This window comes from Argopecten irradians, chromosome 8 (genome assembly GCF_041381155.1).
Source record: "Argopecten irradians isolate NY chromosome 8, Ai_NY, whole genome shotgun sequence".
Classification (NCBI taxonomy): Eukaryota; Metazoa; Mollusca; class Bivalvia; order Pectinida; family Pectinidae; genus Argopecten; species Argopecten irradians.
This window is the reverse complement of record NC_091141.1, coordinates 15,527,363-15,552,746: the sequence shown is the minus strand read 5'-3', so window position 1 is coordinate 15,552,746 and position 25,384 is coordinate 15,527,363. Positions and strand designations below refer to the sequence as shown.

Sequence of the window (25,384 nt, the reverse complement as noted above, 5' to 3'; positions counted from 1 at the left end):
CCGTTTGTTCAAATGAATAACTAGTTTGAAAGATATTATCAAATAGGATAAAATCTAAAGGGACATAAAACTATTGTTCTAGATACCTTATGAGAAATAAAACAAATTGATGAAAAACCATGGACAGATTCCATCTATGATACTCTAACTAGGCATTATGTACTATAACTGTCGTTATATTTACCCCTGGACTATCTCATAGAAAAACAGGAAGCAACAGATTAGAGCAGGTAATTTACTCCTTTGATGTACATTAAGAGAATCATATAACGGTATGCTGTGGTTGACTGTGTGCCTTTGCAGTTGGGCGTTGCTCTCTTTATAGCCTTCAAAGGAAGTCTTTGCAGGCCTGTGATTGGTCAGATATTTTCCTGGACTGCCTTCAGTTTTACTAAGAGCTATAGATTGCCAGGGATGGTAACAGTAACCCCTGGAGAAAATATGCATATTCGAGTGGTGAGACAATTTGACCTTGAAATGTTATTCCAGTTGTGCGTGATATGTAGAGGTTTCTACACATGCTGATAAAGCCATTCCAAATATGAATTTAAATCATCATTTTTGACTACATAAATCCTTTAAAAGCAACTTCTTCTCATTAAGTAAGGTCCAGTGACCTGAAAGTTTAGGAATCGAAAGTCATCAATTTGGTCCAAGTCCTTATATATGACATTATAGTGATTTAGGACTCAAGACAAGAGTTACTTCCCTTTGTTTGAGTTTGGCTTTGCAAGTTTACACAAAAAAAATTAATTGCTTTTATCAAGAAAACTCTTAATCTATATTCTGCTGTCATTTCATCTTCACTTAGTCGAGAATCTAAGGTAGCCAAAATGATCTCTACTGATGTCCATGGCAATAAGTTTGGAATGTCATGAAGTAATAAGGATAATTAAAACACAGGCACATATCATGTCCCAAATGATTTACTCCACAAGTAATTTGTCAAGTTTAAAATTGTATTGAATACATAGACAATACTGTATCCCAAATACATGGTAATAAGGCCGGCACATGTATTGCTGTACTGTAACAAAATATATGAAAAAAATACACAAAACTGAATAACAATACATATGTATTAATGAGAAATTTAAAGTCTTGGGTGTAAACACTGAATGGATTTCTTAGGTATCATACTTATAATTATATATAAGATCATAAAACTTTACAAAATTCAACACAAACCTTTTACATTACCTATCCATAGGATACTGCTATCATCAACCTTTTTAAAATCTTTTATCTGTCATGAAGAATTCTAAGAGCCTGATTTACATGTCACTGTTATAATCCAAAATCTTATAAACTGTTTTAAAAATTGACACTCTGAGTACTCATACATTTGGCCATTTCAATGTAAGAAAGTACTTAAGAGTACTACAAGAATAAACAAACTTTCAGACTGACTTAATTAGTAACATAATTGAGATTTATTTGATATTGTCAGGAGTATCTAGTAGAATATATGTACAAATATTACATCAAATTAATGAGTATATTTTGCATCAGCAAAGCTACCATAAAACACTACCCAAATTATTTGATATACAATACATCAAATGCTTAGTTGATTTACATTTTACCACTATAATCATATAAAGTTAACATCATACACACTTCGTGTCCAATACATTTACCCATCAAAATACAAAATTGCACAGTGCACACTGTGCAGTATTCAGCACCCTTTAAATCACATTTAAGGTCTGCTTGATGAAAGGAAAAAATTGGTTTGGATGCATTCTCTATTCAAATGTTCAACTTCACACATATGTACAATGTCATAAAAAATCACATACACTCTTAATTCACAATGAAATTGCATTTTCTGATTTTATGATGAGAAAAATTGCCATACATGTAGTAACGATTTTTACGATAGCAGTGATCTAAAGATTATATCAAGCTTCTCCTGTGGGCTCAAATCTGGCACCTCCAAACAATAGCTGGATGCTCTACCAATGAAGCTGCTTGTACTGTACCTGTCACTGATGCCCAGTTTGGTCCCGCTACACATATACAGGTATGCAACATCAGGAACTTCTGTTGTTGACCTATCTTTAACTTACAGCCTATACTGTATATAAAACAGCTAACTAATCTGATTGTAATACTGTTGGTGTTGATTGTAATACAAATCTACCCTACATCATGAGGTGTTTAATTATTTAATATAGTCTGGATACTGGCAATAATGAAAATCGATCTAATGAGATGTACAAAATAATATGTATTGAATAAGAATGATGATTACAGTGTATCTACATTTAAAATAATAAACAAACAAAACATGTCTATATATTTATATAATGTATGATTACTGTTTTACAGACCTTCAAAATTGTTCTGAATATAAATCAAATTTAAATTGGTCCAGGATTCAATAATTATATCATCTACACTCACCGTAAAACAATTTCACTGGTCTTGATCTGGCATATTATAAGGTAAACTGAACATCTGTTGTTAAAAATGGAATGAATAAAGATCACATTTACAAATTAGATCACATTTACAAATTAGAGTATACAAACCTACAGAGTGAGCAATATCAATGTCATGTAATGCACGTCCTCAGACTGAAAAATTAGCATACACGTTTGTTGACATACATTGTATCCATAACAGAACAAATAGATTCTGGTTAAATAACAAAAGATAAGCACAGATAAATGGCAGTAGGGAATTTTTCGAACTTCTATTGAATTTTTCAAACTTCTATTGAATTTTTCAAGCTTCTATTCTTTCTTCTGCTGAGCAAGCTTCTTTAAGGCTCGCACTCTGGCTGTATTGAGGATCTTGAAGGACACCATCGCAGTAAGCTTTAATGGTAGGGTGTTGGTGATATAACCCTGCAAGCACAGAAACAAAACAATCTATGATAAATGATTCATAGCATATATTAACTATAGCCTAATGCAATCAGTACTTCATTCTATATAGGCCATAGTGCCATGTTTTTTTTGGGGGACAATTAATTATTTTAAATATTTTGAATTTTTCAATGATGGTAATGGTGTAAATCAAGTATTAAACTTTTGTAACTGAAGAATAATACGAATTCATTTGCTCCTGTTTTTGATAAACCTAATTCATCAGTGGTGGAGCATCTTTAATGCATTTATAAGTTTATATGTACAGATGTATATATCATGACAAAACAGTTAAATTAAAGAGATTTTAAATTCTATCAACCATCAAATTACAAATACCAATTAAGTAACAAATAGGTATGCAGAAAATCCTCAATATTTGTGTTGTTTCTTAATTTGTTGGTACCCCCCAGTATTTAATATAAAGGTGTACTGGTTTTAAGATATAACCCACTTCATTAATTCTATAACACCTTACCAGGAGGTTGTGACTCCAGAAACCGTTGGTGCGATTTGACACTCCAATAAGACTCAAAGCCGACCTGACGAAGGTGTCCGGGTTCGGGACCATCACACTAGCCTTCCTGATCTTACTCATCTTAGTTGTCACAAAGTTTGGCATCACAGACTGAAAACATTGATTGATTGTCATATATTTTATAAAGATTAACCCTACTGGCATCATTCACCTGGTAATTCAACTTTTCATACATAAACATATAATAGAACTTTATACTATTGGCTGTGTATCTATAGCTAATCCTGGGTGTCTTAATGGTTGAGTGGAAATTAGCATACATTACCTTGTAACGTTATGTAAATATATGTGCACTTTTATATAATGTATTGAGTGCCAGCGACAAGCATAATTTTATGATACAAAACCATTTCTTATCTTGAATTCAAATGATTTAATGATTCAGATCACAATGTATAAATAATATTTTAACAATACCTGAACTATTATCCCTTTAGATTCATATTCTTTCTGCATACACACAGAGAAGTAGTCAACATAGGCCTGAAAATAACATTAATTGTACAGTCAGTCAACATTACACTTCAAGTTATAACTGTAGGGTGGGGGTTTGGACTAAGATATGATTGCCTTAAATTCACTTTTACTAGGAACGACAAAATTTTTATGAAACAAGCACATAAAACTCCTTAAAATTATACATCACTTAATGATATGTTTCAAATTTCACCAAATTTACCAAAAAGAATTTTCGTTGAAATAGTCTTATAAACATGACGATGGACGAAACAAACAGGAATTAAGTCATCCTGACCTTTGGATTTCCTTAACATGAAAGTAGAAATTGTCTACAAAGCTACTATTTATGTGGTTTAGACTTCACATTAACACCAGTTAAACAGACACAGCAATTCAGTGAGATCAAATGAAGATTAAGAAATTTGTCTTTAATATAAAGATAACACTGACAATGTCATTGCATATGTGAGCTTCAATATTGAGCATGATGAACAAAAATGTTTTCAGTATGAAATTACTGTTTTCATCTTATTACACAGAACTCTACAATATTTTGAAATAACTGTATATAATTACCTTGGCGGCTGCGTACACTCCCAGTAGAGGTGTTGGCTTCATCCCAGAGGCAGACGACAGATTAACAATTACACCTTTCTTCTTAGACACCATCTGAGGCATCACGATACTGGTCATCTAGTACGATGAAAAAAATGAATATAATGTATTTATTCTAGTTGGACTTCAAAAGCAATACTGTTTTCTTTTCTTTTTTTTTTCAAATCCTTTATTCTCAAGCTTTAATGTTAAATTCCCCAAGTACACAAATGCACATTGGCATTTGGAAATTTTCTAAATCAGTATCACAAAACAAAAGATACATTCCACTGCATTTTAACAATACATTCATATTTTGTACATATCAATTATTTCAAACATATCATTAGTAAAATGTGCTTACCATTGTCACAGAGGTTATGTTTACTTGAATTAAGTCCACAAATTTCTGAAAAGAAAATAATCAACAATTTCACAATTTGAATCATTTGTGAATTTTTACAGTGATTAGATTTACAGTTACTATGGCAACCAAAATATCAGTAGTATAGGAGAAGTATTCCCAACAAAAACCTGCATATTGTATATATATTGTCCTGGTTACTATGGCAACCAAGATTTTGATAACATCATTGCTGCCAAGTTTCAATGAAATTGATTCAGTAGTTTTTGAAAATGTCCAGGTATAATGTTTCTAACAGACAGACAAAGATGGGAAAAGGGGTGGGGGGTGGTATAAAGACAATGGTTAAAAATGTACCTTTTCCCTGTCTGGAACCTCATGTAGAAATGCTGGGAAGTCATAGCCAAGTCCAACATTGTTGACTGGAAATATAAATATCTAAGGTACAACAAAGGTTTGTCAGAAAAATCATGTCGTCAAAGGCTATGTGGTTATAGTCTTCATGTCAGCATTTAAAAGTAATTAGAAAAAACAATGACCAATGGACTTTACCAATCTACATGCATTATGGAGGTCTAAAGATTTAAAAAAAAAAAAAATAAAAAAATAATACATTTACAATTTTTCACAATTTTTACAATATGCAAGCTATGAACTTAAATAAAGACACTAGCACAAGATTAATGTAAAAAAAACTTTTATATTTATCTTGTTCTAGTGTCTTTATATCTTAAAAATTCTGAGTTACATACAGTACACATGTGCACAAAAATGGTTATAAAATGGGTTTACAAATATCTCAGAACTTACTTAGCACTCCAATGTCAAGGCCCTCCAGATCCTTACTAATTCCTGGGTAGATAGAAGCTCCTTGGGAAAAGTCTGCTACAATGATCTTAGTCTTCACACGGAACCGGGATTCTTTATAATGAACGTATAAATAGAATCTCTTTTATCAGATTTTTAATTCTAACTTGTACATATAATCTATGGAAATTATCTTCGCTGGAAGACTTATTACAAAAAATGAGATACAATTTGATTGCAGGTAAATGTACATGTATACATGGATATTGAAAAAGCTCAATCTTGTGGGAACTATTTTGGACTCAATGTCTTTGTCAAGTGATTAGGTTTGGTTGATATAAAGGGGCATAACTCTGTATAGGATGTCACCAGAAATTTAAGAACTGAAATACAAAATTAATGCACAGCTGGTTTACGACACGCAAAAAAAAAACCAAAACAATAAAAGTACAGTATTTTTAGGTTTGTTTTTTTTGTGCGTCGTAAATCTGTGATTAATGTAATACAGTGTATACTACAATACTTTACAAAATATTCAATACTCAAAACAGACAATATTGTCCTGAAACATTTACATGCAAATTGAACTAAAAAATTATGCTATCAAAGAGAACTTACCTATCTCTGCAGCTAAGGTTTGTAGTTTTGATTCTGTACGGCTTATCAAAACTAAATTCATCCCTTTCTGGGCCAACTGCAAATAAAATGTTTAAGCATTACATATACATGTAATTGTAAATAATATGTCAGGTCAATAGCTGAGCTACTGACTTCAAATTAAATCTCATCACGTTTACATGTGCGCTAAAAATAATAACATTACTAAGTTACTTGAATGAAATGTTATACCAAAACTTGATATCAGCTTGTACAGAAATTATCCCCATTGAATCCTATGTACAAAAGTTCATAACAAGCATTACTGTCAATGCAAGCACCTTTGTAAGACACACTCTATCTGTTACAGAGAAAACTGGAATAGAGAATATTATTACATACTGTGTTACATTCGAATATATATATATATATATATACACTGTATATATGATAAATTTAAAGAAAAATACTTACGGACGAAATCTATAAGAAATAAAAACAATAACGACTGACTAGTGAGCGCTTTCGCCCCATTCAAGGGAGCTCTTCAGGACTGTTTGAAATGGAAACAGTCTGAAGAGCTCCCTTGAATGGGGCGAAAGCGCTCACTAGTCAGTCGTTATTGTTTTTATTTCTTATATATATATATACACATGTATCAATCTACATTAAGAATTAATCTCTGAGCATACAATACAAAATATAGAGACAGCACTACAAGTATCGATCTGTACATATTTGTATATGGAAAGGCTTGTTTAATACTAACAGTAACTAATCGCTTTGGTTTTCAAGATGTTGACCGTTGTTGCCATCTTGGATTTCAGATCAATCCGAAAAATAAGATAACAAAAAATAACACTAAACAAATACAATAAATTAAAATGGATTGGACTAATAAATATTGACAATACAGAAGAGTTTATTCAATTTTAGTGACTATTTACACCATATGATATACAATCATATAGGATAAAAAAACAACGTATTGATAACATAAATCTACCTCTGCTATATTCAATGTAATATTAGTGTCCAAAGTGCTTGAAAAATTGTATTAAAGGGAACACTCAATATTAGGGATCCAAAAATATATGTTATGGACAAGAGTTTAACACTCTACATTCTAGTGGCTCATTAATCTGTCATAGTAAAGATGCATATGCCTTTTTTCCCTTTGAAACTCATATTAGGAAATAATTCATATGTAAAAGAATTGAATTTCATGTAAGGCCAAAAAAAATATGTCTGAGAAGGGTTACATTGGCAAAAAAACATAGGGTTGGTCGGGTAACCCGAAACAGACATATTATTTTTTTTGGCCTAATATACATGGGATACAATGCTGATTTTAGATACACACTTGAAAAACATTGTTTAATCTATTGGCCTGAAGGCGTTTATATAACTTCAACTCCTTCATCAGAAAAGAGCTTGGGGTTTATAGGAGGATGGGCGCTAATTACGGTGAATACGGTAAGTGTCTTTATTATAATACCATGTAGGTACATGTATATCACATATGGTCCATGATAGTAAGAACTTCTCACTTAGGTGCGACCCTATAAGCAGCTTACTATCAATCAAGCTCTGGTTTCATAATTCCTAATACCGTACTCTACCCAATAAGTGCCCATGTCCCTATAAGTGTCCATGTCCCTATAAGTGCCCATGTCCCTATAAGTGCCCATGTCCCTATAAGTGCCCCTCCTCTTTTTGGGGCCTCATTTAAATTGCCCAGGCATAAAACCAAAACTATCAAGACTATATATAGTGAAGTAATCATTTAATTTTATTAAGCACCTTTTCATTTTTTTCAATTTTTTAAACGCCCTCGGCACTTATTAAGTTGAATATGGTATATATATTACATGTATATAGCAGATATGATGTATTACAGTACTCTGCCTTTGGGCAAATGATCTCAAACATCACATAACTACATGTATCAGTACAAATTTGGTTTGATTGGATTACAGTAATGTCTAATATAAACAGTCAAGCCCAAAGGACATGACAGGTTTAGGAGGTGCACCAAGAAAACCAGAGTACCCTGAGAAAAACCACTGATGTGACCTGTGGTCAGTGACTAGCAACTGCCCCACATATTCATTGTAGAAAAACTTGTAAGAGCCATGTCGCCAAAACAGTTTGTTTCATATCTCATCCTTCATGCATCATTTTATAAAAAACACTTGACACCAAAGTGGATGCCCAGTTACCAGTTGTAATATATATACAGTGGACCTGTGATAATCCGGACACCTTCGTTCCCCGCCTAAACAGTCCGGATTACAGTTTTTAACCAATAATTATAAACATGCATATAGTATTCAATATTCTCTTGTTATTACCTGTTCTGTGTAAGATTTCCCAATCCCATCTGTACAGCCAGTTACCACTACAACAGAAAGCATTGATAAATATTTAGGTATCTAAGTAAGTATTAAGATTAATCATAATAAATGGGGCTTGACATCCTTGTTCGTTTATTCCTTATTTGACAATTACAGAGTTGTCTGCCCTTGCAGGTAGGCACTGATTGGCATTATGTGTTTGCAAGCCTTATAAACATCTTACCCTTTTCAGAGAAAATAATGGTAGTTTGCTCATAAAATAATGATGTCACAATGGATGTATCTACCCCCAAAGGACATAATTCAAAAGAGAGATGTAAGAGAAATGTAATGCACATAGATGAACTAAATGTATGCTCTTGTCTATATAGGGCACTCTTCATTTCATCTGCACCAGAACAGCTGGTATATGATTGTCACCATATATAACACAATATCAATTATTTTTTCCTTTTGTTTTTAGCCAGAAGAGGCGTGACTGGTGTGTGTTTGGTTTTTTTTGCTGGTGACAGGTTTATTTTTAATCCCCTTCATCCCCGAGAATCCTAATGACAAATTCATTTTGGATATTTTCTGTGACAGGGGTTAATTGCAAAATACCAATGCTGTAGGTTATTAGACACTGTTATGGCCCACCCATTTATTACAGCACCAAGATGTTTAAATAATGTAAATTGAGGAGGCACCTAATTAAGAGTTGGTTTGGTTTTATTACTTTAACATCCTATTAACAGCCAGGGTCATGTAAGGAAGTGTCATGTTGGTTAGTGGAAGAAAGCCAGAGTACCTGGAGAAAAACCACTGACCAGCGGTCACTGTTAGTACCTGGCAACTGCCCCACGAGATTTAAATTGAACCCGCGTCCCAGAGGTGGAGGGCTTGTGGTAATATGTCGGGACATCTTAACCATTCCGTCAGCGCAGCTTTTGTAATTACAATGGGAGAGACAGAGCCCAGATTTATTCAATTTTATTTTCTATGCTTGATCTCTGCATGGTGATATACATATGTATCGCTGTTAAGCCTCTAAGAGATCTAGAGGTAAGCATTTGGTCTGGGTCAAGGGTACTCCAACAATGTTAGAGGTTAACATGACGAGATACTTTTAACATTGCGTCGTGTGACATATCCATCCAATGTAATCAGGTGGAATAAGACCTCATACACGTGTAGGAGTAGGTCAAGGGCTCAAGACTATTTTATACTTGTTGAGGCTAACAAATTTTGAAAGAGGTGCATGTATGCTCCTTGATGTAGAGCTAGAGATCTAGACCTGGCATCATCATATGGATATGCATACTTATTGTGTTGAGTATGGTAAAGTTGTTATTGTACAGCAGAGAGATTTTCCTGTTGACATCGTTATTAAATTAGTAAACACTGTACAGTGTTTACGGATATGTTATTGTTTATACAATACACCATTTAACAATTGTGAATCAAAACGGAAATCCAAAACGGAAATCCATTTGTATATTATATCCTTAAAAATGTGCCTACCTACAAAATATACTGTATCCTATTAATAACAAATGTTTGAAAGAGACGAACATTAACTTATCAATAAAATATTCCTAATTTCTTTAACCTATATGCCTTAGTGTATTTAATGCTATGAGTTTTTCGACATTTTTACAAATAAAAAATAACATTCCTGCAGTCAGATTGATTGTAAACTCGACCTAAAATGTAGATAGATTAACTATGAATATGATGAAGGACGAGTTGTCTTACCGGCCCACGCCCCCATCTTCTTTAAATCCACACCGAGTCCCAGTGGTCTGGCCAAAAGGAAACACTTTATTCCTGACAATATGGAACATGTCAACTTGAAAGCAACATATGATACTGCTAAGGCACCGGCAGCAGCGTACCATTCCATATTCTTGCCAAGCACACTTTGAACCCAGGAGGACGCCATGTTTGTTTGTTTGCCAGGTGACCGCAGAAATTTGCGTCGGCGCTGCGTTTGGATCGAAGGCAAAAACAAGCACTCAACTCAACGGGTCTGACGATTATCTTTGCTCCAGGGAGATAACTGTGGGGGTAGAGAAGTGTTATACAACAACACATACAACGCCAGACATGTCATTGAATGTTTTTCGTCATCTTGTCCGCTGTAGCGTTCAGAAATCACGACTCTGTCAGGTATGCAAAATTTTCCACTCAATGTAGGTTTCTCATTGTACAAAATTAGCACTGAAGCTGCAATCAAAGATTTAAAAGTCGGTTTTATCAGGTGCATAAGTTAGGACGTCTCCTGTTTTGACGGATCAAGGCATTCGCCTTCTTTGGCCCAGTGTAAGTAAAAACTAAGAAATGGCTATTTTTTATAATCATGCCTCAGTATTGATGGAGTTATTGTTCTGGTGACTGGTCTTAATTAATATTTATTTGTTTACAAAATTACAATACAATACAACACAGTATCTTAGTCTGCTAAAACTGATCATAATAATAATTGCCTACTTTTTGAAAATATCTTTTTCCAAAACCAGAAACGAAGCATATGTTCGTAGAGTACCTGGTAGGGGTAGGCTATTATATTTTTTTCCAAAACAAGAAGCGAACACTTTTGCGCAGACTAAGAATTCTTACTTATCATAAAACACTTAGGCGACCAGTCAGAATTTTAAAGCTGCAATCAGAAACATATATACATATACATATACATCCTTCTTTCCCTGCACTATCCAAGACTGGAACTCTCTTCCACCAGATCTTGTTATCTCAAAGTCGCTTGACTCCTTCAAAACTCGTCTTTCATCTCTAATTTAATTATTTTCTTCTCTTCCCCTGTTCATAGCCACACCTTCAACAATATCGACATGATCTTCAATATGATGAAGTAGGTGGATTATTAGGTAGATGTAGAGACATATGTATTTATATTTCTGCTGTGATTATGGTCAGTTTTAATGGCTTATAGTACACAACTCAGTCGCTGTGTCAATAACTCAAACTGACAACTTCTAATTTAATTCCTACGGTAATATGTGAGTTTCATATGAAAGGTCGTTCATGTCAGAAAAAAGATAATATAATGCCAAAATGCTTATGCATTAACATTACACACTGAAATGTGTTAAATCTGTGTGCGACAACAGTAGTAGTTTGGCCCATGATCAACATCAAAAGAGTCGAAAAATGGAACATAGTTATTACAATATGAGTAGGTTTCAGTTCATGCAGGGTTCACAAGTAAAGGTGGCCCGATGGCCCGATCGCGCGAGGCTATAGAAAATCTGGTCGGTCTATGTAAAATCTTATCATGTTGCCCCTATTAGCTTTACATATTAAAAATTCTTTTATGCTGCATCCCTGGACAAATCCTGAGTTTGATCTATGTTTAGTGAAATGCTTGACAAGGATAAAGAATAAACAATTCATTAAAAAATCTGTAAATTTAGCAAATTCCATAGATTTTGTTGCATTAATTAAAAAAAAAACTTAGAAATATTGGGGTCCTTTCATTTAACAATACATGTAAGTGATAATTAAACGGGTCTATGAAAAAATGGTTTGGGCTATAGAATTTTCTTTCCCTGTAGATCTAGACCGATTGTCTATGGAAAATCCACAGTCACTTTCAGACACTGGTTCATGATCTGGATTTCTAGTTTTTGAAATAAAAATGTATTGAAGATATTAATGATACATGTACTTCTTTGTATATATATGGATAGATTGATATATGTAGATAGCAATCCTCAATACAATGTACTTCAGGGGTTACAATCACTGATGTTATATCCACCCTTGGACAATCTCATAGTAAAACTGAAAGTAGTTCAGGAGAAAAAAAAACTTACCAAAAAATTCCTTTGAAGATACAGTGTACTGTTGTTCAATTTCTTTGATGCACATCAAATAATCATATCGCCTCTGTCTTCCTTTGCCTTTAGTGTTACTATGAGATAGTCTAGGGGGGATAGGGCATCAATGATTTAGTAACCCCTGGTGTATCGAGGATAGTAGATGCATACAGTAGGTACATGCAAATGCCATTTTACAATTTCAATAAAGCGATGATACACTGTTTTATGCCACCAGTTTCATTGTTTATCTCACATAACAGGCAGTTGCTGCTCCATCGGTCCAGAAATTGAGATATTCCTCAGAATATTACACTCCTCAAGAGGAGTATCCTCCTCCTCCACCGTATAAGGAGAGACTTGATGAGGATGCAGATGTGATGCGGGCACGTCTGTTGTACCAAAGTAGGAAACGAGGAATGCTGGAAAATGGACTTCTTCTTAGGTATACTTTAAATAAACATGTCCTTTGTTTCTAATAGATGTGAAGTAGAAAATTGTTAATGGAATAAGAAATTAAAGCTCCAAAACTGGAAGTAATGTTAAATGAATAATCATTCCACTATATATATATATATATGTATCAATTGTTTTACATAAAGAAAACTGTACTACGTATAATATACATTATTTGTAGATCACTGCTGAAAATATTGATACAAGGGAAGTAACTCTTTGCTTAGCCATAAGCAACTTAATAAGTGACATGATGCACTAAATGCCATAAATGAAAATGATTTATGTAATGTAAATTATTGTATGTTATTTAAGTTGTTTGAATGCAAATCCTCATTCATTTGAATCTTGAATATAATATTAATAAATAATTCATTCATTTTCTCCAACCAATGCAATCACCGATAAGTGTAAAAGCATTGCAGAATTTTTCTTTCCAGTTCACTCTGCAATAAATATAAATTATTGAATATACTTATCTATTGTCAGCACATTTGCAGCCAAATACCTTAACGGTATGGATGAAGAACAGCTGACTTTATATGACCGCCTCATCAACACACCGAGCAATGATTGGGAAATATACTACTGGGCAGTTGGTAAGTATGAGCACATCCAGTATAAATGAGAAATAAAATTATTAAGGATAATTCGAAGTAGATATTCATACAAAGTTCAACGTAAATAATATTTGGCTTTCTATCCTTTGCAAGTTCCCTGGGGTAGACTTGTTTTGCTATCACTTTTCACATGTACAATGACTTTGGTGTACACTTACCATTCACCATTATATACGGTAATGCTAGGCTGTAGGTAACTAACCAACCTGACCTTGAGGTATACATGACCTGACCTTGAGGTATACATGACCTGACCTTGAGGTATACATGTATCTACATCCCATTGTAATTTTCCAGGACAAAGACCAGTACCAGAGAAATTCCAGAGTGAAATCATGGACATGCTGATTGAACATGCTCAAAACAAAGAACAACAAAACCGAAGTCGTCAACCAGATCTGCCAAACTTACCTTAACTCTGTTTTATAGAAAAGGAATTGTAATTGGATTGTTATTTATATTAAATGTTTTATATCAGACAAGAAGTTGTTGTGTTGTTCGATTTGCAATGAGCGAAATGAGCCATACATATATATAATGGCATATTAAGGGAAAGCATTTACGATATATCTGGTATTTGAACAAAGGTGCCACTTTGTAACTTAATATTCCAGTGCAAGACCTCATCCAAACTTGTCAATCTTTACCAGTGAGATCGAGTTGACACTTGACTAGAATGATCTTGAGACAGTCTTATTTCCTTTTTTTTTTATTTCAAGGTGGATGCCAAGGCCGCCATATTGAAAATAACATTATTTGTGTGGTTCAGATTAAAATCCTAAAATTATGTATGTTGATGCTAAAGTCTACATCTTGAAAAAATTGGTGTTTTTTTTCTGCCTTTTTTTCTTCAAATCAACGGATGTCAACGTTATTAGAAAACACTAGCCATGGGCTCCTTGTAATTTTATCGGGAAAATGTCAATTGTGTCCGGTTCATCCGAGTTAGTTCCCTTTGATCCATTCCTCAATGACGTACATGCTGTTTTAAAACGTTCAAAATAATTTATGGACAATGGTGTGTCTAACTAAATGTATATATTAACTTTTAACCAGAGAAACTAGAGCTCTTGTAACATTCTGATATCCTAGTGAAATACACGGAGATTGATAATTACACCACCTACATTTATACTTTTAAATAAGGACACAATATTTATCATTTTAAAGGAAATGTTTAATAAAATCATGGAAATTAATGTCGGTATCGCAATGAAATTAAAGTCGTCTTAAAATAAACGATGTTTATTGATTGTCATAATTGTGTGTTCTTATGAATATTGTACAGGAAGGAAACATTTAATCGTAACCGAATATAAAAGAATGATATTTTTATCAATACTTATGCGTGTCTTTACTCTATCATAAATATTTCCTTGCTCACCATCCTCTTATCTCCGCGTTTTAATTTCTTAATATTTCCGTGTAAAATAAAGCATGAAAACCCTCAAATTTCTAAATAGTGAGTCATGAATTGACATTGTCCTTAAATGTCAAAATATTTATAATGATGAGGGTCTACATCCGGTGGTAAGGACATCACATCTGTAACTATGAAACACATTCAATTATGCATAATCATCATTAGTGTAGTACCACATGCTTATAAGGTGTATCCGGATCCTTATAACTTTAATGAAGTCAAAACACTCTTTAAACTGACACTTATGACCACGGATACAATTCGGACTGTTGATAAGGTTTATTTCGTGTAAACCCCACTAACAATCAAAGTTTTATCTGTGGTCATCAGTGTGAGAGTGCCTGTTATTTTTTCTTACACTACAATCATTATAGTATTGGCAGAAATGTTGTATTTGACAACTTAAGAAATTTGAATGTTGATGAAAAATTTTACAATGTGGTAGCAAACAATCTATTGACCATCATCATCGATACTCGATCCAGGGGTTCTGATCACAAACGATCCCTACACCCCTGGACTATCTGTCTATCTCATAGTATATTAGGAGAAAGCTTTTTATAAGTTGCAATAACCTTTGCCCGATCCTTCTGTCTTGTGGATTTTAGAACCATAAAATATGTTTACCGTAAACTAAAACATTGAACGAACACTAATTTTGTCAACAAGTGCTCTTAATTGTAGCTCTGGACCAGGATACTCATCGCCAATATAATACAGCTAGAGGACGTCCATAATGTCAGAATAAAATATATGTCTGATATATTGTGCTATGGAAAGCGATTAGATAAGAGAGACTGTCGAATCGTTTGACGGAGAGTACAGTTTGTCAAATACCAATAGACTTGGAACACAACTCAGCAATACATATAGTGTTTGGATTATCGTGATTACCTTTTCAATTATTTCATTCAGAAAAAATCCCATTCATTTTTCATATCTCTCAACTTGGCTATCAAGAGTCCATTGGCTAGTTTTCCCTACTAACCATCAACAGATAAGCTTCACATGATTCTGCTACAATTAAAAAAAATATATGAATTTAATGATTTTGAAAATGTTTTGAAATAGTTATAAAAAGTATCTGAAGTATTTATGGTATTTTATACAGATCTACAACGAAAATGTAAAAACAAAACAATCCACAGTCAGTCTGTCAATAACTGGAGAGCTGCTGCCTACTCACCATAAGTTGTGAAAATGAAATATAGAAACCATCGTTCTTACCTCACAAGAGTAAAATTTCAGACTAGTATTAGAATATAATATACATTCTCAATACAATATAATGTTCAGATAACAACACATTAATTTTCGAAATAAATTATTCTGCAAAATTAAAATTGCTGAGTGAATTAGCGACCCAAATTTCGGTCTATTATTGAGCTGCAAAATTTGCTACATATATTTTCATTATGCATGAGATTAGGTCCAAAATGCAAATTTGCTCAGCAATTTTACTTTGACAGGGTGCTTAACCTACAAAAAAAATGTTTAATAAAATAATTGCATCCTTGATGCTCCAGGGGTTACCTGTTACCTGTTCTGTTCTGTTGCCTCCAGTTTTACAATGGGATAGTACAGGGTTGTAGGGAACGTATGTGATCGGAACCCCTGGAGTATCGAGGATGTGATTGATGAATGTGATCCTGTATAGCGACGTATTAAATCCCGCTGATATTTTCCTGGTTTAATTTTTAAACCGAATTATAGTGCATGTATAAATGGTAAGCAGTAAATGCAAAAATTTGTAACATTTAATAAACGAGTTGTCGAGTGTCCTACATCCTCGATACTCCAGGGGTTCCGATCACTTACGATCTCTACAGCCCTGGACTATCTCATAGTAAAACTGGAGGCAACAGAACAGAAAAGGTAAGTTAGTCATTTGATGTACATCAAAAAATCCGTATAACGGTAGACTAGCTGTTGTTGACTGTGTGGCTTTGAAGTTGGGCGTCGCTATCTTTATAGTCTTCAAAGGAAATCTTTGCTAGTCTGTGATTGGTCAAATGTTTTCCGCTGAACTGCCTTCAATTTCACTATGAGATAGCCCATGGCAGGGTTTTTGCCAGGCCTTTATAGGGTCCAGTAAAAGGACCCATTCCCAATTGAAAAATAGCACTTTATTTTCCTAAATTCTGTCCGTATTTTCCCAAATGCAGTTAAATTAATTCAAAACCCCAAATATGATGTCTTATATTATACCTATGACAGTAAAATTAAATGCGGAAGCCAAACTTTCTTTGTTATCTAATTTCCCCATTTTTGCTCGGGGTCCTTTTCCCAAAACAGCTGGCAAAAACCCTGCATGATGGGGTGTAGAGATCGTAAGTGATCGGAACCCCTGGAGTATCGAGGATTAGTGTCCTTACAGTATATGTATATGTACAAATAGTATTGCAGAGAGTTACTATTACTGACGTTATATCCACGTAATAACATTATCATACTAGTTTCCAAACAATGGTACGAATAATACATGTATACATACAATTGGATGGAAATTCGTACCAGGTTTCTGTACCTGAAACTAATTCACAGTAGCCTACAACGAATTTTGATTTGTCTCCGGTTGGTTGGGAATAGGTATCCTCTCTCATGACGAAAAGATTGATTTTGTAAATTATATTTATGTTTTTGTAAATGCTATTTCATGGTATCAGTTGTTCTAGTGCTAGTTTATCACCATGTGGCTATTTTCTATATGTTGGATGCAGAAAATAAATGTATGACATATTTTATCTATGATTACGATAATACATCAGTCGACGTGTGGTATCACTCGTAGTACTTATATTACTGCAGTGTTAAGTTCTGATGGAAGCAAGGTCAGTCACATCTATAACTGGACAAGGTCAGTCACATCTATAACTAGACAAGGTCACTGGACAAGGTCAGTCACATCTATAACTGGACAAGGTCAGTCACATCTATAACTGGACAAGGTCAGTCACATCTATAACTGGACAAGGTCAGTCACATCTATAACTGGACAAGGTCAGTCACATCTATAACTGGACAAGGTCAGTCACATCTATAACTGGACAAGGTCAGTCACGCCTATAACTATCATATACGGACAAGGTCAGTCACATCTATAACTGGACAAGGTCAGTCACATCTATAACTGGACAAGGTCAGTCACGCCTATAAACTGGACAAGGTCAGTCACATCTATAACTGGACAAGGTCAGTCACATCTATAACTGGACAAGGTCAGTCACATCTATAACTAGACAAGGTCAGTCACATCTATAACTGGACAAGGTCAGTCACATCCTATAACTAGGACAAGGTCAGTCACATCTATAACTGGACAAGGTCAGTCACATCTATAACTAGACAAGGTCAGTCTTGATCCGATAACAACTGACCTTCAATTCGATGTTATCGTTGCCCATCCTCGATATTCCAGGGGTTCCGATCACTTACGTTCTCTACACCCCTGGACTATCTGATAGTAAAACTGGAGGCAACAGAATAGAACAGGTGATTTAGTCATTTGATGTACATTAAAAGAGTCGTATAACGGTATACTGTGGTTGACTGTGTGGCTTTGATGTTAGGCGTCTGTCTCTGTAGTCTTCAAAAGAAATCTTTGCTAGCCTGTGATTGGTCAAATGTTTTCCGCTGAGTTGCCTTCAATTTCACTGTGAGATAGTGTAGAGATCGAAAATGATCGGAAACCCTGGATTATCGAGGATGATCGTTGCCTAGATTTTTATCAACCACATGTTTGTTTATTGGAGTTCGAAATCTCCTTTTCTGTCACTTATACCTTGTACAGAAATGCAGCAATTAAGTCCTCGGTTTGTAAGTATACCCTTAAAGGCGTTAATGTGACAATTTCAGCCAAAGGATACTTTCTTCAGTATAAACTACAACGAGTACATATTGTCTTCTTATAAATGATCCAACTTCTGTTACTGTAGAGCATCTAAATACCTACTCCGACAATGTTAGAAGTATAGCACGACGAGACACTTTTGAGACATTCTGTTGTATCTAACTCTAATAATTTTAGAAGTATAGTACGACGAGACACTTTTGAGACATTCTGTTGTATCTAACTCTAATAATTTTAGAAGTATAGTACGACGAGACACTTTTGAGACATTATGTTGTGTCTTACTTCATCCTTTACATTATATAGTGCTACGAATAATACAAGTTTCACCAATTTTTGATCTAGACGCTTGAAACATCTAAAATGGTCTATAGTTGGTTCATATTGATATAAACCGTAACTAATTCTCAGATCCATGTGTTGCCTATCAAAAATTCATCAATGTCAAATATCTAATATTTTTGGATCATTTTGGCGTAAGAAATCATGACACACAATGAAAATAAAAGATTATATCTGACTGTATACTCTCTTGGGTTTACGAACATGATTAGACGTTCGGTCAAATCTATCGTCCAATGATTGACTCTCAAACCAATAAAATATATCAAAGACAATTTTATTCTCAGAAACAACAAATCGAACCTTCAACTAGAAAAATTCATCATACAAAATAGACTAAACAAACACTGAAATATCACAATATGGCGTGTCGCGAAGTCATTGAATTAAAAAATATCAGTGAAATAAAAAAGTCAATTTTTTAATGCCTAGCAAACGATAAACCAACACAAATATGATATGAAGACACTATATTCAGTATATCACTTCTGCTTCGTGTGTGGTGGGTTAACATTTGGTTGATAACTGTGATAAGTAGCTCAATCTATGTTATTAGAAGCTGTACACCGAAATGCGCCAAAAATGTAAGAATGCAAGTTCAGTAAGTACATGTTTTGTAAGATTTTAGTTACTAGCTTTGGCAAATCCAACCTTGTTGTTTCCAAGATCAAATTCACTGTAGAATTGTCCAAGGAAAACGTCTCCGAGGATCCATAAGGGTCCAAGAGGGGCGGGAACATCAATACCTGTAAAGCCACACAAGCATATGGTCTGTCCTTGCTGGGAAACCTAACAAATCAGAGCGGGGACAATACAGGTTAGACAAAGAAGCCATGCGGGATGAAATGCAAGACAAACCCAAATTGTATAGGAGTCATGCAATTTTCATTATACAGGTCTCCTGGGCCACGAGATAGAAACGCCACTGAAGATATGCATAGAAAAGTATACTAAATAAAGAAAACAAAAAAAGAAGGAGCAAAAAAGTGAAATACTGTATACATTGGAATTTATTCAGTGAGAAATTTAAGTTAATAATTCCGTAACGTAAACATTCACCTCATACATTACTGACAGTAAATGTTTATTGCTTAGAAGTTTATCAATTATCATGATATTTGAAATGTGTAAAGTAAAAGAAACTCTCATGTATGTATCCATGTTTACAGTATTTTTAAAGAAAGGGGTTCTCGGAAGGCCTCTATATACACCACGCTAGATTAAATGATAAATGTTTGTTAATCTGTTTATATCGATCTAACATTGATAACTGAAATAAAGGACTTTGTTAGTAAGCTTGATGAAAAAAGAAAGAGAAATGAGCCAAACAGGTGGGTTAGAGCTGTCACCAAAAGAAGAAAACGTAAAATTAGTATTGCATGTATTATTGGAAACATAATCTGAAAGAAACAGTAAAAGAGAGTGCGGGAGTAAGGCTTTGGGTAGGAAATTAAAGTGGTAGGGTTGCTTGTTCGAAAATAGGAATGGTGCAAATTTGTTTTGAACTGGTTTATTTAACAATTTTTAGATATATTGTATTAGCGTTAAACAGAAAACTTAGGATATATATTAGTCACAAGGTGAACCCATGCAAGAGAAAGACCATATTGCAAAAGCTAAATGGCAATTGGCTTTTTTCAAAGGTCCAATATTTTTGTAAGGTGTTCAATAATGCAAATCCTCATTCATTTGAATCTTGAATATAGTATTAATAAATAATTCATTCATTTTCTCCAACCAATGCAATCACTGATAAGTGTAAAAGCATTGCAGAATTTTTCTTTTCAGTTCACTCTGCAATAAATATAAATTAATGAATATACTTATCTATTTTCAGCACATTTGCAGCCAAATACCTTAACGGTATGGATGAAGAACAGCTGACTTTATATGACCGCCTCATCAACACACCGAGCAATGATTGGGAAATATACTACTGGGCAGTTGGTAAGTATGAGCACATCCAGTATAAATGAGAAATAAAACTATTAAGGATAATTCGAAGTAGATATTCATACAAAGTTCAACGTAAATAATATTTGGCTTTCTATCCTTTGCAAGTTCCCTGGGGTAGACTTGTTTTGCTCTCACTTTTCACATGTACAATGACTTTGGTGTACACTTACCATTCACCGTTATATACGGTAATGCTAGGCTGTAGGTAACTAACCAACCTGACCTTAAGGTATACATGACCTGACCTTGAGGTATACATGACCTGATTTTGAGGTATACATGTATCTACATCCCATTGTTATTTTCCAGGACAAAGACCAGTACCAGAGAAATTCCAGAGTGAAATCATGGACATGCTGATTGAACATGCTCAAAACAAAGAACGACAAAACCGAAGTCGTCAACCAGATCTGCCAAACTTACCTTAACTCTATTTTATAGAAAAGGAATTGTAATTGGATTGTTATTTATATTAAATGTTTTATATCAGACAAGAAGTTGTTGTGTTGTTCGATTTGCAACGAGCGAAATGAGCCATACATATATATAATGGCATATAATGGAAAGCATTTACGATATATCTAGTATTTGAACAAAGGTGCCACTTTGTAACTTAATATTCCAGTGCAAGACCTCATCCAAACTTGTCAATGTTTACCAGTGAGATCGAGTTGACACTTGACTAGAATGATCTTGATACAGTCTTATTTCCTTTTTTTTTTATTTCAAGGTGGATGCCAAGGCCGCCATATTGAAAATAACATTATTTGTGTGGTTCAGATTAAAATCCTAAAATTATGTATGTTGATGCTAAAGTCTACATCTTGAAAAAATTGGTGTTTTTTTTCTGCCTTTTTTTCTTCAAATCAACGGATGTCAACGTTATTAGAAAACACTAGCCATGGGCTCCTTGTAATTTTATCGGGAAAATGTCAATTGTGTCCGGTTCATCCGAGTTAGTTCCCTTTGATCCATTCCTCAATGACGTACATGCTGTTTTAAAACGTTCAAAATAATTTATGGACAATGGTGTGTCTAACTAAATGTATATATTAACTTTTAACCAGAGAAACTAGAGCTCTTGTAACATTCTGATATCCTAGTGAAATACACGGAGATTGATAATTACACCACCTACATTTATACTTTTAAATAAGGACACAATATTTATCATTTTAAAGGAAATGTTTAATAAAATCATGGAAATTAATGTCGGTATCGCAATGAAATTAAAGTCGTCTTAAAATAAACGATGTTTATTGATTGTCATAATTGTGTGTTCTTATGAATATTGTACAGGAAGGAAACATTTAATCGTAACCGAATATAAAAGAATGATATTTTTATCAATACTTATGCGTGTCTTTACTCTATCATAAATATTTCCTTGCTCACCATCCTCTTATCTCCGCGTTTTAATTTCTTAATATTTCCGTGTAAAATAAAGCATGAAAACACTCAAATTTCTAAATAGTGAGTCATGAATTGACATTGTCCTTAAATGTCAAAATATTTATAATGATGAGGGTCTACATCCGGTGGTAAGGACATCACATCTGTAACTATGAAACACATTCAATTATGCATAATCATCATTAGTGTAGTACCACATGCTTATAAGGTGTATCCGGATCCTTATAACTTTAATGAAGTCAAAACACTCTTTAAACTGACACTTATGACCACGGATACAATTCGGACTGTTGATAAGGTTTATTTCGTGTAAACCCCACTAACAATCAAAGTTTTATCTGTGGTCATCAGTGTGAGAGTGCCTGTTATTTTTTCTTACACTACAATCATTATAGTATTGGCAGAAATGTTGTATTTGACAACTTAAGAAATTTGAATGTTAATGAAAAATTTTACAATGTGGTAGCAAACAATCTATTGACCATCATCATCGATACTCGATCCAGGGGTTCTGATCACAAACGATCCCTACACCCCTGGACTATCTGTCTATCTCATAGTATATTAGGAGAAAGCTTTTTATAAGTTGCAATAACCTTTGCCTGATCCTTCTGTCTTGTGGATTTTAGAACCATAAAATATGTTTACCGTAAACTAAAACATTGAACGAACACTAATTTTGTCAACAAGTGCTCTTAATTGTAGCTCTGGACCAGGATACTCATCGCCAATATAATACAGCTAGAGGACGTCCATAATGTCAGAATAAAATATATGTCTGATATATTGTGCTATGGAAAGCGATTAGATAAGAGAGACTGTCGAATCGTTTGACGGAGAGTACAGTTTGTCAAATACCAATAGACTTGGAACACAACTCAGCAATACATATAGTGTTTGGATTATCGTGATTACCTTTTCAATATACATATAGTGTTTGGATTATCGTGATTACCTTTTCAATTATTTCATTCAGAAAAAATCCCATTCATTTTTCATATCTCTCAACTTCGCTATCAAGAGTCCATTGGCTAGTTTTCCCTACTAACCATCAACAGATAAGCTTCACATGATTCTGCTACAATTAAAAAAAATATATGAATTTAATGATTTTGAAAATGTTTTGAAATAGTTATAAAAAGTATCTGAAGTATTTATGGTATTTTATACAGATCTACAACGAAAATGTAAAAACAAAACAATCCACAGTCAGTCTGTCAATAACTGGAGAGCTGCTGCCTACTCACCATAAGTTGTGAAAATGAAATATAGAAACCATCGTTCTTACCTCACAAGAGTAAAATTTCAGACTAGTATTAGAATATAATATACATTCTCAATACAATATAATGTTCAGATAACAACACATTAATTTTCGAAATAAATTATTCTGCAAAATTAAAATTGCTGAGTGAATTAGCGACCCAAATTTCGGTCTATTATTGAGCTGCAAAATTTGCTACATATATTTTCATTATGCATGAGATTAGGTCCAAAATGCAAATTTGCTCAGCAATTTTACTTTGACAGGGTGCTTAACCTACAAAAAAAATGTTTAATAAAATAATTGCATCCTTGATGCTCCAGGGGTTACCTGTTACCTTTTCTGTTCTGTTGCCTCCAGTTTTACAATGGGATAGTACAGGGTTGTAGGGAACGTATGTGATCGGAACCCCTGGAGTATCGAGGATGTGATTGATGAATGTGATCCTGTATAGCGACGTATTAAATCCCGCTGATATTTTCCTGGTTTAATTTTTAAACCGAATTATAGTGCATGTATAAATGGTAAGCAGTAAATGCAAAAATTTGTAACATTTAATAAACGAGTTGTCGAGTGTCCTACATCCTCGATACTCCAGGGGTTCCGATCACTTACGATCTCTACAGCCCTGGACTATCTCATAGTAAAACTGGAGGCAGCAGAACAGAAAAGGTAAGTTAGTCATTTGATGTACATCAAAAAATCCGTATAACGGTAGACTAGCTGTTGTTGACTGTGTGGCTTTGAAGTTGGGCGTCGCTATCTTTATAGTCTTCAAAGGAAATCTTTGCTAGTCTGTGATTGGTCAATTGTTTTCCGCTGAACTGCCTTCAATTTCACTATGAGATAGCCCATGGCAGGGTTTTTGCCAGGCCTTTATAGGGTCCAGTAAAAGGACCCATTCCCAATTGAAAAATAGCACTTTATTTTCCTAAATTCTGTCCGTATTTTCCCAAATGCAGTTAAATTAATTCAAAACCCCAAATATGATGTCTTATATTATACCTATGACAGTAAAATTAAATGCGGAAGCCAAACTTTCTTTGTTATCTAATTTCCCCATTTTTGCTCGGGGTCCTTTTCCCAAAACAGCTGGCAAAAACCCTGCATGATGGGGTGTAGAGATCGTAAGTGATCGGAACCCCTGGAGTATCGAGGATTAGTGTCCTTACAGTATATGTATATGTACAAATAGTATTGCAGAGAGTTACTATTACTGACGTTATATCCACGTAATAACATTATCATACTAGTTTCCAAACAATGGTACGAATAATACATGTATACATACAATTGGATGGAAATTCGTACCAGGTTTCTGTACCTGAAACTAATTCACAGTAGCCTACAACGAATTTTGATTTGTCTCCGGTTGGTTGGGAATAGGTATCCTCTCTCATGACGAAAAGATTGATTTTGTAAATTATATTTATGTTTTTGTAAATGCTATTTCATTGTATCAGTTGTTCTAGTGCTAGTTTATCACCATGTGGCTATTTTCTATATGTTGGATGCAGAAAATAAATGTATGACATATTTTATCTATGATTACGATAATACATCAGTCGACGTGTGGTATCACTCTTAGCACTTATATTACTGCAGTGTTAAGTTCTGATGGAAGCAAGGTCAGTCACATCTATAACTGGACAA

General features: G+C 34.0%; 2 protein-coding genes across 2 annotated transcripts; one reads left to right on the top strand and one right to left on the bottom strand.

The window, feature by feature from the left end:
* Window positions 1-910: 910 nt before the first annotated feature.
* LOC138329480 (very-long-chain 3-oxoacyl-CoA reductase-like) lies at window positions 911-10,563 on the bottom strand. The gene is made up of 10 exons (XM_069276504.1): window positions 10,327-10,563; window positions 8,590-8,636; window positions 6,257-6,332; window positions 5,642-5,752; window positions 5,189-5,253; window positions 4,832-4,876; window positions 4,450-4,566; window positions 3,832-3,897; window positions 3,355-3,504; window positions 911-2,855 (listed from the first exon to the last, which is right to left on the bottom strand). Exons 1-10 carry the CDS (start codon window positions 10,511-10,513, stop codon window positions 2,742-2,744), a joined length of 978 nt encoding a protein of 325 aa, XP_069132605.1. The 5' UTR covers window positions 10,514-10,563; the 3' UTR covers window positions 911-2,741.
* Window positions 10,564-11,807: 1,244 nt separating this feature from the next.
* On the top strand, window positions 11,808-13,899 carry LOC138329738 (succinate dehydrogenase assembly factor 2, mitochondrial-like). Its single transcript, XM_069277028.1, has 4 exons — window positions 11,808-11,840; window positions 12,671-12,852; window positions 13,353-13,462; window positions 13,781-13,899. The coding sequence occupies exons 1-4, from the start codon at window positions 11,808-11,810 to the stop codon at window positions 13,897-13,899; spliced, it is 444 nt and encodes a 147-aa protein (XP_069133129.1).
* The last annotated feature ends 11,485 nt before the right edge of the window (window positions 13,900-25,384 follow it).